The sequence below is a fragment of the Chinchilla lanigera genome, unplaced genomic scaffold (assembly GCF_000276665.1).
Source record: "Chinchilla lanigera isolate Chin_1 unplaced genomic scaffold, ChiLan1.0 scaffold00063, whole genome shotgun sequence".
NCBI classification, from domain to species: Eukaryota; Metazoa; Chordata; class Mammalia; order Rodentia; family Chinchillidae; genus Chinchilla; species Chinchilla lanigera.
The window spans coordinates 12,678,780-12,693,077 of NW_004955464.1; the positions used below are offsets into that span (position 1 = coordinate 12,678,780).

The following is a 14,298-nucleotide window of genomic DNA, read 5'->3' on the forward strand; positions in this document are numbered from 1 at the left end:
AGACACATAGCAATTACTTGAAGCCTACATACAATCTTTATTACAGATTCTTTTTTGTTTTCCTTTACATCACCTTAAAAAGTAAAAATTTTTTAAAAAGATAAATTAATGTTTAGAACTCAGGAGGCTGATGCAGAAGGCTCCTGAGTTCAAGCCCAGTCTTCATAACAAGATCCTGTTTCAAAAAACAAAGTCAGCCTGGCGTGGTGGGGCACTCCTGTAATCTCAGCACTCAGTAGCCTGAGGCAAGAGGATTGTTGTGAGTTCCAGACCAGCCTGACCTGCACTTCGAGACCCTGTCTCAAGAGGAAAAAAAAAAAAAGCCAAAACAAAAGCTTATAAACATAGGTGGCACTATATTTAACTTTTAGCGATCAATATGCAGAGAAGAGGGGGAAGAAATCATACAAGTGTGATTAATGGCTTGCCACATACCTATAATCCTAGCACTGGGGAGAGGCTGAAGCAGAAGGGTCACTGCAAGCAGGCCAGCCTTAGGCTACATGAGTTTAAGGCCAGCCTCAACTGCATAGTGACACCCTGTCTCAAAAGACAAACAATCCAACAAAAGACAAGTGTGATTAATGGAATGGCCAGGCATGATGGCACACGGCTAGAATCCTAGCACTCCAAAGGCTGAGGCAGGAGGATCGTTTGGAGTTCGAGACCAGCGTAGGCTACAAAGTGAGTGCATGGCCAGCCTGAACTGTGAGCTGACCTAGCAAGACCCCATCTCAAAAAGACAAAAAAAAGAAAGTACGATTAATAATGAAAAGGAAGAGGCACTGTACTTCTCTAATGGAAAGGACCGGCTTTTAGGGAATAAAAGAGTTGCCAGATTCAGTGAGACTGATTAATCCCTTCAAAGTGCAATGACAGTAACAACAGAAACTAAAAGCAGGAAGTAATGTGGTGAAGGTGTAGTCTACTATATTACAAAAGTGTACCTTGAATTTTCCTTTAGATTTCCCTTTATGGTAGGGCAACAGGAATACAGTGTACTGACCTGTTTAAGAATCTAGGACTTAGACCAGGCATGGTGGCACACACCTGTAATCCCAGCACTTGGGAGGCTGAGGCAAGAGGATCGTTGCTAGTTCGAGACCATCCTGGGCTACAAAGTGAGCTCAAGGCCAGCCTGAACTGCATAGTAAGTCTCAAAAAGACAAAAAAAAAAATATCTAGGACTTAGTTTTTATTTTTGCTTAATCTTAACTCATTTTTTACAACAAAACATCTAAATACTTCTCATCAGATAAAATTCGGCCTCCACCCCCACACACCCTTTAATATTAAAGCCCCAGTTCAATTAGCGCAGGTGGAGATGCAAAAGGAGGCCGGTGGTCAGGAGCTAGATGACAAATTATTATGTTTTTGGTTTTGGTTTTTTTTTTTTTGTCTTTTTGAGACAGGGTCTTGCTATGCAGTTCAGGCTGGCCTTGAGCTCACTTTGTAGTCCAGGCTGGTCTCAAACTTGCATCATCCTCCTGCCTCAGCCTCCCAAGTGCTGGGGTTACGGGCATGTACCACCACACCCGGTGATGACAGATTATTATGAATATCCCGGAATAATAAACTGTTCCTGGATGTTGGGGCAAGGAGTTGAGGTAAAGAAAAGGTGCGCTTCAAACCTGAAATCCATAAATGCTTAATTATAAATTCTCTTTTGTAAACTGAATGAAATGTAATCAACTAATTAGGAAACATGAGTGGCCTTCAGTTATGACTGATAATACTGTCTTACATGAAGCTAGCTCAGAAGAAGTTGTACATAGCAAAGCTATTGCTTGCTTAAAGATTTAACTTACTTTCTTCTATCTCAAATTTGAAGAAACAGTCTTTGGAGAAGGATGGGAATTTATGGCATAGTACTTGTGTAGCACGCAGAAGACCCTGTGTTCAATCCACAGCACCACAGAGTCTATGTGAAAATAAATCTTTAAGGCACTCAAGCTAAACTGTGCCTCCAAGGTATAGTTACGGACACCTTGTGGTAGCTATCAACTTACAACCAATTTCAACAGCAGATAACAAAGGCACTAACGTTTGAAAAATACTATGCCAATAATAGCATTAATATAGGGTGACCAATTATCATGATTTGCTTGGAACTGAGCCATTTCCCCAGACATGGAACTTCCAGTGTTAAAATTGGTAAAGGCTCACTGGATTAGCAGTAAAGCACCTGCCTAGCATGTGTAAAGCCCTGGGTTCCATCCCAGCACTGCACAGGAGAAAACATAACTAGGCACTGTGGCAGATACCTTTAACCCTAGCTACTCAGGAGTACTGCAGAAAAAAGATTCCAAGGCTAACCTAGGCAACTGAGACCTTGGGTCAAAATTTTTTTAAAAAGTGAAGATGGGAAAAAAGTGGGGGTGGGGGGTATAGTTCAGTGGTGGAGTATTTGCCAAGCATATGCAAGGCCCTGGGTCCAATCCCTGGAAAGCACTGAATAAATCAAGACAAGCTGACTCCTCTAATTAATGGTGATTAGGCCGGTGGGGTCGGGTGGCGTACGCCTGTAATCCCAGCACTCAGGCTGAGGCAGGAGGATCGTTGCAAATTTGAGATCAGCTTGGGCTCCAAAGTGAGCTCAAGGCCAGCCTGAACTGCATAGTGAGACCCTGTCTCAAAAAAGACAAAAATAAATAAGTAAATAAATAATGAGGATTACAATACAAATTATGTTTTTGTTTTGTCTTTTTGAGACAGGGTCTTGCTACACAGTTCAGACTGGCCTTGAGCTCACTTTGGAGCTCAAGCTGGCCTGGAACTTACAACGATCCTCCTGCCTCAGCCTACTCAGTGCTGGGATTACAGGCATGTGCCACCAATTCTGGCACAGAATACAAATTATCTTATTCAGAAAAATCGAAGGTTGAATTTGCTTAGTGATTTTATAATTACAGGAATAAACTCCTATATAAAAAAAAACTAAGTTTTTTGGGTTTGTTTTTTATTGCAGTGCTATGGATCAAACCCAGGGCCTCATATATGCAGGGCAAGGACTCTACCAGTCGTTGTTCTTCATTCTTTCTGCCATAGAGCAGTGTTTTGTTTCTTTTGGGCTTTATGCTAAAACAATTCTTTTTTTTTTTGGAGACAGGTAGTTCTCCAAAAAACAAATGTAGTTCAGACTAGCTTTGAGCTCACTGTGTAGCCCAGGCAGACCTCAAATTCACAGCAACCCTCCTGCCTCAGCTTCCAGAGTACTGGGATTACAGGTATGCACCACCACACCCAGCTTAAAACAACTCTTTGTAAGTGTACTGGGAACATAATAGCATAATAAAACATGGTACTTACAGGAGACTAGCTGCTTCCTGGAATGCATTGACAGCTGCTGGAATATCCCCCATCACCAGATGTTTCTGTCCTAACCCTAACAGCTTCTTAGCTTCATTATCCACATCCAGACTGCAAAAAAGATTTTATTTTAGATCAAACACTGTTTAAATCAATATCTGTTAAACACCTGGTACCTTTAAATCATAATAATTTAACTTCTTTAAACTTTGGGACTACCATAGGCATGATCTAGCTAACTCACATTATTTTGCCACTGCAAAACCAAATCTCAAAGACAATATTCTCAGAAGCTTTACCAGAATATTTTGAAGTTTTATCTACTTCATGAACAAAGTTTCTACTTCACGTTACTACAAATAGTTGCTAACCAAGTAATAAATGGAGGACCCATTATTTATACAAGCTGTATGAGCTAAAAAAAAAATTAAGTAACAGGTAAATAGGACAACAAGAAGTCATCTCAACATTAAGACAATGTGGCACGGGCAAAAACAAAGGCAAGCAGAGGCCAGGCATGGTGGCACACACTTGTAATCCTAGCATTCAGGAGGCTGAGGCAAGAGGATCACCACAGCCTGAGCAACATAGTAAATTCAAGACTAGTCTGAACTACACAACAAAACTCTCTCAAAAAAGAACAAAAACAGACTGACCATATCAAGGGCTGGCAAGAAAAGAGCAACTGGAATTTGCACGCACCACTGCCAGAAATGTAAAATGGAAAAATCACTTTAGAAAATAGTTTGGGAATTCCTTAAAGTTAGATTATACATTTACCATATTTCCAGGCATTCCATTCCTAGGTATTAATCCAAATAGATAAACTATGATATACCTACTTATAGAATACCATTTACCAACAAAAAGACCAGGCCTTTTGAATTGTTGGTGGGAGTGTAAACTAATATAACCACTACGGAAATCAGTATGGAGATTCCCCAAAAAACTAAAACTAGCAGGGTGCGATGGGTGGCACACACTTGTAATCCCAGCACTTGGGAGGCTGAGGCAGAAGGATCGCTGCGAGTTGGAGGCCAACCTGGTCTACCAAGTGAGTTCAAGACCAGCCTGAACAGCACAGTGAAACTGCCTCAAAAAGACAGACAGACAGAAAGAAAGAAAGTACATAATAGTGCCACTCTTCTTACTAAATTTCTTCTCTCTTTTTTTTTTCTTTTTGAGTTTCAGCCTCCCCCGAGGGCTGGGGTTACAGGGATTACAGGCGTGCACCACCACATCCAGCTTTAAGTTTTTTCCAAAAACTAAATAAATAAAAATTTAAAAAATAATTTTTTTCACTTTGAAAGCAGTTGTCTATCACAAAAATTTTGATTTCAATAAGATGAAAAGCACTGTGGTACAACTATGTGGCCCAATAGGCCTCAAACTCCTGTGGGCCAACTAAGACTCCTGCCTCTGCCTCCAGAGAGAAGGCCTCACTCCTACAATACTTTACAAACCGTCTCAAATTTCACCAGACGACTATGGTTTTTTTAAGACGGCATATGTAGTCCAGACTTGCCTTGAACTCATGAACTTGCCTCAGCCTCCCAAATGCTGAGATTACAGACATGCACTCTCACAGGCATGTCCAGCTTCACTCAGTTTTAGAGCATTAGATAGGATGCTGTCAATCTCAGAATGATCAATGTAACTTATGTAACTTTCCCAAAACTTAATTTTTGGCTGGGCGTGGTGGCACACACCTGTAATCACAGCACTTGGGAGGCTGAGGCAGCAGGGTCCTTCCAAGTTTAAGACCAGTCTGGGATACAAAGTGAGCTCAAAGCCAGCCTCAACTGCACAGCGAGACCAACCCTGTCTCAAAAAGACAGAAAAGAACCCCCCCAAAAAACCTCTTAATTTTCACTAAGAGTTCAAATTCTATTACTGGAAATGGGTACTGTTGGTAGACTCCCTTAAAATGACTCACTTACTTTATTCATTTTGGACAAAGTATGTGTGCCAGAAATGGTGGTACATGCCTGTGATCCAGCTACTTAGGAGGGTGAAGCAAAAGTATCACAACTTCAAGGACAGCCTAATCACAACTTACCAAGACTGGGCCTAAAAAAAGAGTCTGGAATGTAGAACACCAGCCTAGCATGTAACCCATGTAAACTCTAGGCTCAATCCTTAGTACTGCCAAAAACAAAAAAAGGAACACAAAAGCTGCTACTAGTATTTGGTGCTACTTCATACATGTTAAGGGACATCAGCAGGCTTTATGGCTTGTGTCTGGATGTTCCCCCAAAGCCTCATGTGATCATAGATGGGGCTTTCTTTTTTTTTTATTTTTGGTCTTTTTGAGGCAGGGTCTTGCTATGCAGTTCAGGTTGGCCTTGAGCTCACTTTGTAGCCCAGGCTGGTCTCAAACTCACAACAATCCTCCTGCCTCAGCCTCCCAAGTGCTGCGATTACAGGCATGCGTCACCACGCCCGGCCCTGGATGGGGCTATATAGAGGTGGCTGGGTCTAGGCTGTATACTGCTAGGACTGAGTTAAGGTGCAATGCTAGGATTAAGGTTGTGAGTGCTATCCACTCTAAGGCAGGCAGCCTGGATAAGATATAAGGGACAGAAAGAGTATCTCTGCTTGTCACTCACTTATAGCTTGTCACTTGCTGCCTTCTGCATGTAATGAACTGTTTCTCCTCTGTGATGCCTCTCTATCATGCCATCATGCATTGGAGCCAGCCAATGAACTAACACCTATACAAACTATAAGCCAAATAAACCTCTCCTCCATTTAACTTTGGATGTCAGGTATTTTGTCTCAGCAACGACAAAGGTAACTAAAACAGCAGATTTACCCCTCTTTGCTTTTGCAAAATTAGTAGCAATGGTCAACACAGCAAAAAAGCAGTCTCATGACAAAAATACAATCTCAATGGATCCCTGGAGAGGTCTTGCGTATTTCCCATAGGAATACAAGAAAAAATCTTTTAGGCCTAAGGATGTAGATCAGTGGTAGAACCTTAGGCTAGACCTGAGCACCACAAAAATTTAAGAAATTAAAAAAAAAAAAAAAAAATTTAAGAAATAAATACATAGGCCAGGGGTATAGCTCAGTGGCACAAGCGCCTGCTTAGCAAGCACAAAGTCCTGAGTTCAATTCCCGGTACTTTAAAAAAAAAAAAAAAAAAAAAGGAATTACATAAATAACACAATTTTGAGTACTGTTGAATAAAAGCACAGACAGATATCCAAAAAGAGAAAATATCTCAGTACAGATTTATGATGCAATATTAGCAAATTTCCTATTGCTTATTCACTTGAAAAAAAAAGTTAAGCTGGGTGTGGTGGCGGACACCTGCAATCCCAGCACTCAAGGCCAGCCTAAACTACGTAGCAAGTCCCTGTCTCAAAAAGACCAAAAAAAAAAAAAAAGTTAAATAAAACAATAAGAAAAAAAGTTAATTATAGTAAAATCATCCAGTAAAAGCAAAAGGTGTACTGGTATTGAATGTTTACAATTATGTTAAGAAAAAGTTGTCAACAGAATTTGGTGAGCATGACTGAGCAACAGAACTAAGTCAGTTTTAATTCTCATATTTTAATACAAAAAAACCTGAAGACAGACCCCTTGTGGTGGCACATGCCTGTAATCCCAGCACTTGGGAGGCTAAAGCAGGAGGAGTGCAAGCCTGAGCTACATGGCATCTCAAAAGAAGAAAACAAACAAAACACCTAGACATATTTTCTAGCACTCTATCATATAAATTACAAGCAAATAAGGAGCCAAGGGGAAGCGTATTATGTACACATATCAACTCCCCACAACGAATGTAATCATGACTGTAAACATGTACTAATAAAAATAATTTGGGTGCTCGCTTCAGCAGCATATATACTAAAAAAAAATGGAACGATAAAAATAATTTGAAAAGTGTAAATTTTAGCAATTCAAGTATTTGTCAGAAAATTATTTCCTAAGAACGTTTATAATGATAAAATAAATAAAAATGAAAGAAAAAAAAAAATCATAAGCCAGATGTGGTGGTACTTTCCTATAACCTCAGTACTCAGAGGTTGAGACCAGAAGATCACAATTCCTACCTAATCTGGGCAACTTAGCAAGACCCTCTCTAAAATAAAGTGAAGCTGGGCACGGTGGCACATGTCTCTAATCCCAGCAATGAGGACAATGAGGCAGGAGGATCACCACAGGTTCCAGGCCAGCCTGTGATACAAAGTGAATTCAAAGCCAGCCTGAACTACATAGAAAAACTGTCTCTTTGTTTGTTTGCTTTTTGTTTTCTTCCGGTACCAGGAATCGAACTCACGACCTCGCGCTTGCCAGGCAGAAAAAACTCCATTTCAAAAAGACAAAACAGAGTCTGAGGCAGGAGATGGCTGCAAGCACGAGGCCAGCCGGGGCTCCAAAGTGAGTTCAAGGCCAGCCTGAACTACACAGTGAGACCCTATCTCAAAAAGGCCAAAAAACCAAAGAAGACAAAAAAAACAAAACAACCAAACCTCAGCACCACAAAACGGTAAGATGAAACCAGCCGCATATGTCATATTGCTTAGTTTAGTTTATATGAATCTGTGCCATGTAAATAATCTTACCTTTCCACTTTATCTGAAGAGGTAGAAGGAGCAGGAGCATCTTCAATTCTGTAAATGAAAAATGAAGGAAATATTAAAAATGGAGGCAATTTTTAAGGCTGAGAGCAAAGTAAAATTCAGAAAAACATAAAGGAATAAAGAGATATTATTTATTAAACCCCAAACATAGACCAATTATTACTGATTTACTTATATTAACTACCCACTCAAAACTCTACAGTAGAAAATCACCAGCAACTTTTACATTTAGTCACTGAGAACAAGGTGTAATGTGGTGCATGCCTGTAATCCTAGCATTCCAGATGGTGAGGCAAGAGAATGGCTGCAAGTTCCAGGCCAGCCCGAACTGTATTGCAAGACCCTGTCTCCAAAAAAAAAAAAGCTCTAGAACAGTTCATGAGCATTAAATACAGTCCTCAGGAAAGTACTACCTTACCACTGGAACCAAATTTACAATAAAAACTATGTCACACTTGGCTAATGACATTTAAAAGCAAGCCTCAAAAAAAAAGAAAGCCTCAAAAGGGCTAACTGCAGGGTGTGGTGGGGCATGCCTATAATCCCAGCACTGGGAAGGCTAAGGCAAGAACCACCTTGTGAGCTCCAGGCCAACCTAGGCTACAAAGTGAGCTCAAGGACAGCCTGAACTGCATTGGGAGACCCTGTCTCAAAAAGAGAAAAGGGGAAAAAAAAGATACAAAGGACAGCATGTAGTACATAGTAAGTTCAAGGCCAGCCTGAACTACATGGCAAGATTCTGTATTAAAAAAAAAAATAGCCGGGCACAGTGGCACACACCTATAGCCTGTAATCCCAGCACTCAGGAGGTTGAGGCAGGAGGATTGCTGCAAATTCGAGGCCAGCCTGGCTACAAAGCGGCTAGCCTGAACTACACAGCAAAACCCCCTCTCAAGAAAAGAAAGAAATACAATCCATTTTGTAAAAGCTGCTTTTTTGTTTTTGGACTTTTCTTGGTAGTGGCACTGGGGACTGAACCCACAATCTTCATACTGAATTATATCCCAGGCCTTTCTAATTACTTGGAGACAGATGTTGCTCAATTGCCTAGCCTAGGCCCAAACTCAAGGCTGTCCTGACTCAGCCTCTCACAGAGTGCTACTTCTACAGGACAGACTGGGTCACAAATAAGGCAACTGTCAGAGTGCAATATCTGTAATATTATTAAAGCTTAATTTCTCCCTACTTTGGAAAATCCTTCATTACTGTAATGTAAATTTCAAGAACAATGGGGCATGGTGGCGTATGCATGTAGTTCCAGCACTCTGGAGGCTGAGGCAGGAAGATCATTGCCAGTTTGAGACCAGCCTGGGCTACAAAGTGAGCTCAAGGCCAGCCTGAACTTCACAGCGAGACCCTCTCTCAAAAAGACAAAAAACAAAATGAAACATAAAATTTAAGGAACTGGACAATTTTATCTTTGTGACTTACCTTCTCCCAGTTCCCATATCAAAGTAGACAGGAACATGCATACCAAAAGAAACCAACAGAGTGAAGAGACAACCCACAGTTCCTTTTGTTTGGGTTTTTCTGGAACTGGGAACTGAACTCAGGACCTCATGCTGGACAGGCAGGCACAGTGCCACTGAGCTATATCCCCAGCCTGCTGTTTATTTTTTGAGACAGGGTCTCACTATGTAGTTGAGGCTGGCCTTGAACTCCCAGCAATCCTGCTTCAGTTTCTCAAGTACTGGAATAATGGGCATGAGCTACCACACCTGGCTCAAGAAGACCACACTTTTTTTTGTTTGTTTGTTTGGTTTTTTGGTTTTTTGATTTTTCTCCGGTACCAGGAACCGAACTCACAACCTTGCGCTTGCCAAGCAGGCGCTTTTGCCACTGAGCTAAATCCCCAGCCCCTAGACCACACTTTTAAGTGAAATGAATCAAGGCACATTTCTCTTGTATGAGAAGCCAAAAGTATAAATATGGATCAAAACGGATGATAGATATTGGGGAGCAGGAAAAAAATGTTCAAGCCGGGCATGGTGGCGCATGCCCATAATCTCAGTACTTGGGAGGCTGAAGCAGAAGGATCGTCGCGAGTTCGAGACCAGACTGGGCTACAAAGTGAGCTCAAGGCCAGCCTGAACTGCATAGCGAGACTCTGTCTCAAAAAGACCAAAAAAAAAAAAAAAAAAAAAAAAGTTCAAATGAGAAAGAGAACAAAAGAGGAGGAAGAAGGGAAGGAAGGGAAAAGGAAAAAAATCAGAATGGAAGGAAAAAATGGAAACAAACCTTTAAGGGAAGAGGGATTAAAAGGAAGGGAGAGGAATGGGGGAAATAAAAGAATCGAGGATAAATGTGATCATGTATACCAAAAGTATATGAATAAAATTAATTTAAAAATATACAGACAAAAAAAATATAGACAGGAGCATAGGCAGCCAGCCAGCCAGATCATTTCATTGTGATGCTAACCTATCGCTTTAATTTTTAATATAGTCAAGAATTACTCCCCTCCAGCAGTTGGGAGGCTGAGGCAGGATTGCTGTGAGTGTAAGGCCAGCCTGGGCTGTAGAGTGAATTCAAGGCCAACCCAAACAGCGTAGCAAGACCCTGTCCTCCAAAAAAAAAAAAAAAAAAAAAAAAAAAGGACAGGCCATACCACCCTGAACGCACCCGATCTCATAAAAAAAAGTTACTGAAAATGTAATAATGATCAAATTTGCTTTCTATATAAACCAGAATATAGTACAAAACATAGTTTCACATGAACAAAATTAGAAACAAGGAAAGCAATAAAGACACTATTAAATAACACAAACCACTCAGCCGTGACAAATTTACTTCCATTCTCACTCAGCCATTACCTAGACAAAGAGAAATTGGCCTGAAGTAAAGGAGTATAACAAAATGATTCAATCTCTTGAAGAACTTGTTTAAAACAGAGCAAGTCACACATAACTAGTTTCTGATTCAATAGGTCTGGGATAAAGTTGAGGAATGTACATTTCTAACAACTTCCCAGTTGACATTCATACTGCTAGTTTTGGAAGCACACTCATTTAAATTACTGGATCACAACAAAAATAATAAACTAATGTTCATGCCCCATCTGGCCTACATGTATCTGATACAGTATTTTTAAAATGTTAAAGAGCTGGGTGTGGTAGCGTTTGCCTCTCCTCCCAGCTACTGGGAAGGCTAGGACAGGAAGATCCAAGTTCAAAGCAGCCTGAACAACCCTGTCTCAAAATAAAACAAAAGCCAGGCATGATGGTGTATGTCAGCAATCCTAGCACCTAAGAGGCGGAGGACTAAAGTTCAAGGATAGCATGGACTGTGTAACAAGACCCTGTCTTAATAAAATAAACACCAATCAAGATTTAAAAAAAAAAAAAAAAAAAAGGCCTGGGGACACAGCCTCACACTCTCTGGGTTCATTCCCAGGACTTGGAAAAAAAAAGTTAACTCATTATTACATTTAAAACTATGAAGCTATGCGGCTGGGTACGGTGGTTCACGCCTCTGATCTCACCACTGTGAGTTCAAGGCCAGCCTGTGCTACATAGTGAGATCCTGTCTTAAAAAAACTGAGATTCCATCTTGCTTTAGAAAAAAAGGCTATCATCAAGAAATCAAATTAATAACAAATGCTGGAGAAGCTGCAGGGGAAAAGAAGCCTTCTACATTGTTGGTGCTGGAATGTAAACTAGACCAATCAGTATGGAGGTACCTCAAAAAACTAAAACTAGAAATTCCTTTTCTTTTTGGGGGAACAGGGTCTTGCTGTGTAGTACAGGCTGGCCTAGAACTATGTAGCCCAGGCTGACCTGAAACTCAGTGATCTTCCTGCCTCAGCCTCAAAAATGCTGGGATTACAGGTGTGCACAATGACTATGCCAAGCTAGAAATTCTAGCTGTTCCCCTTCTAGGTTATCTTCCAGAAAGAGTTAAAGACATCTTTCAGTAAAACATGCATAACCATGTTTATACCTGCACAACTCATAACGGCTAAATTGTGTGTGTGTGTGTATGTGTGTGTGTGTGTGTGTGTGTGTGTGTGTGGCTTTTTGAGACAAGATTTACTATGCAGTTCAGGCTAGCCTTGAGCTCACTTTGTAGCCCAGGCTGGTCTTGAACTTGCAGCGTTCCTCCTGCCACACGTGGTAGAATAGCTAAATCGAAGAAGCAGTCTATATGTCCATCAACAAATAAATTTAAAAATATGGTACTTATATACATGGAGTATGACTCTGTTACAAAGGATAAATTTCAGTCATTTGTAGGAAAATGGATGCACCTTGAGACAAAAATGTTAAGTGAAATAAATCAGACACACAAGCTTAAGTATTATATTGTTTTCCTTACACGAGAAACACGAAGTATAAAGAACAAAATAAGAGACAATAGTGAGACAGATGTTTTACAAATGGGAAGGGATCCTGAGATGGAGGGATGGGAAATGTATGGGAAGGGAAGTAAAAAAGAACTAAGATGTCTTATATACATGTACTAATTCCGCACAATGAATGTAATCATTATGTACCAGAAACATGTATTAATAAAGAAATTTTTTTTGGTACCAGAAATCAAACTCAGGACCTTGCACTTGCCAGGCAGGTGCTTGCACCACTGAGCTATATCCCTAGCCCTAACAAAATTTTTTAAACTTAAGTACATCAACTCATTTGCCAGTATAAAGCCTGCCACCAGATTCACCTTGTCACCTCTTACCACTCGGTGACAGGGTCTTTTTAATTTTTCTTTCCTTTTAACAGCAGCAAAGTGTTACTAAAAGAAGGAAAATAAATAGGCTCAAAAGTGAGTTTCAGCCATGTATAAAAGTAGAAAAAAAAAAAGTAGGAAAAGAAGTACAGTGGTGCCAAACATATGGCGTATGTGCTGCAGTGGGCTGATTTTAATCACTGAAAGCTCTAAAAAGCTTGCCATCACTGCCCTACAGCATGAGGGCGGGCCACCATACAAGAAGGAAGACAGTGGTCCTGGTTCTTGATGTGAGTATGCAAGCAGCTAACTTATGGTCTCTGTGCAGTCAAACCTCTACACTATTGTTAATCTTGCTGGGCATGGCAGTGCATTCCCAGCACTTAGGAGGCTGAGGCAGGTCAGGCTGGAGGCCAGCCTGGGTTACATAGTGAGTTCACGACCAGCCTAACTGCAGGGTGAAAGCTCATCTCAAAAAAACAAAACAAACAACAAAAAAACAACTTCAAGCCAGGCGTGATGGTGCACCACTGTAATCCCAGCACTCGGGAGGCTGAGGCAGAAGGATCACTGAGGTCCAGACCAGCCTGGGCTACAAACTGAGCTCAAGGCCAGCTTGAACTGCACAGTGAGACTCTGTCTCAAAAAAGACAAAAATCAAAAATAAAACTTTATTAGCAGTTGTTCCCAGCACTATCCCTGCCTCAGCTCCACCTCAAATCACTGCTCAGGAGATTTTCTTAAGAAGCACATATCAGAGGCTGGGCAATGGTGGTGCACACCTGTAATCCCAGCACTCAGAAGGCTGAGGCAGGACAGTTTAGAGTTCGAGACCAGCCTACAAAGTGACCTCAAGGCCAGCCTGAACTGTATAGCGAGACTGTCTCAAAAAGACAAAAATAAATAAAAGTAAAAATAAAAAAATAAAAAAGGGATAGGAACTGTAGCTCACCAGGAAGGTGCTAGGTCCAATTCCCAATATTGAAGGGGGTAAAAAAAAAAAAGACCAAAGATGAGGGTGTAAGGAGAAACAGGTACTCCCACATATTGCTAATATAAAATGCAGAAAACAGGATGGGTGTACACCTGTAATCCCAGTATTCGGGAAGCTGAGGGAAGAGGGTCCCCGCAAGTGTGAGGCCAGCCTGAACTATACAGAGCTTAAAGCCAGCCTAAACTACACAGTGAGACCCTGTGTAAAAAAAATTCAGCCAGGCATGGTGGTGCATGCCTATAATCCCAGCACTCAGGAGGCTGAGGCAGGAGGATCATTGTGGGTTCGAGACCAGCCTCCCAGCCTCCCAGCCTCCCAGCCTCCCAGCCTCCCAGCCTCCCAGCCTCCCAGCCTTGGCTACAAAGTGAGTTCAAGACCAGCCTGAACCACATAGTGAAACCCTGTCTCAAAAAGACAAAAAAAATTTAGAAAAAAATTTCAGGCCTGGGGATTTAGCTCAGCAGCACAGCGCCTGCCTGGCAAGAGCGAGGTGGTAAGTTTGATTCCCAATACCAGGGAAAAAAAAAAAATTTCATGTTTTATGCAAGTCCCAGTGAGAACCTTTTTCCCATTTACATTCATACTAATATACCGTCCTCCACCCACCAAATACAATGCCCAAAAAAAAACATTCCATACAAATATATTCTAGGGGCTGGGGATTTACCTCAGCAGCATAGCGCCTGACCAGCAAGCACAAGGTTGTGAGTTCAATCCCTGGTACCAGAAAAA

At 41.2% G+C, this 14,298-nt stretch overlaps 1 protein-coding gene across 3 annotated transcripts in view; it reads right to left on the minus strand.

Annotated features, from left to right (window-relative positions):
- Positions 1-14,298, minus strand: part of Nasp (nuclear autoantigenic sperm protein (histone-binding)) — a 29,972-nt gene that overhangs the window by 11,730 nt on the left and 3,944 nt on the right. For all 3 annotated transcript variants that reach the window (XM_005398699.2, XM_005398700.2, XM_005398701.2), the window contains 2 exons: positions 7,884-7,931; positions 3,310-3,420 (listed from right to left, as the gene is read on the minus strand). In XM_005398699.2, coding sequence (XP_005398756.1) covers positions 3,310-3,420; positions 7,884-7,931 — 159 coding nt within the window. The remainder of the gene's footprint in view (positions 1-3,309; positions 3,421-7,883; positions 7,932-14,298) is intronic.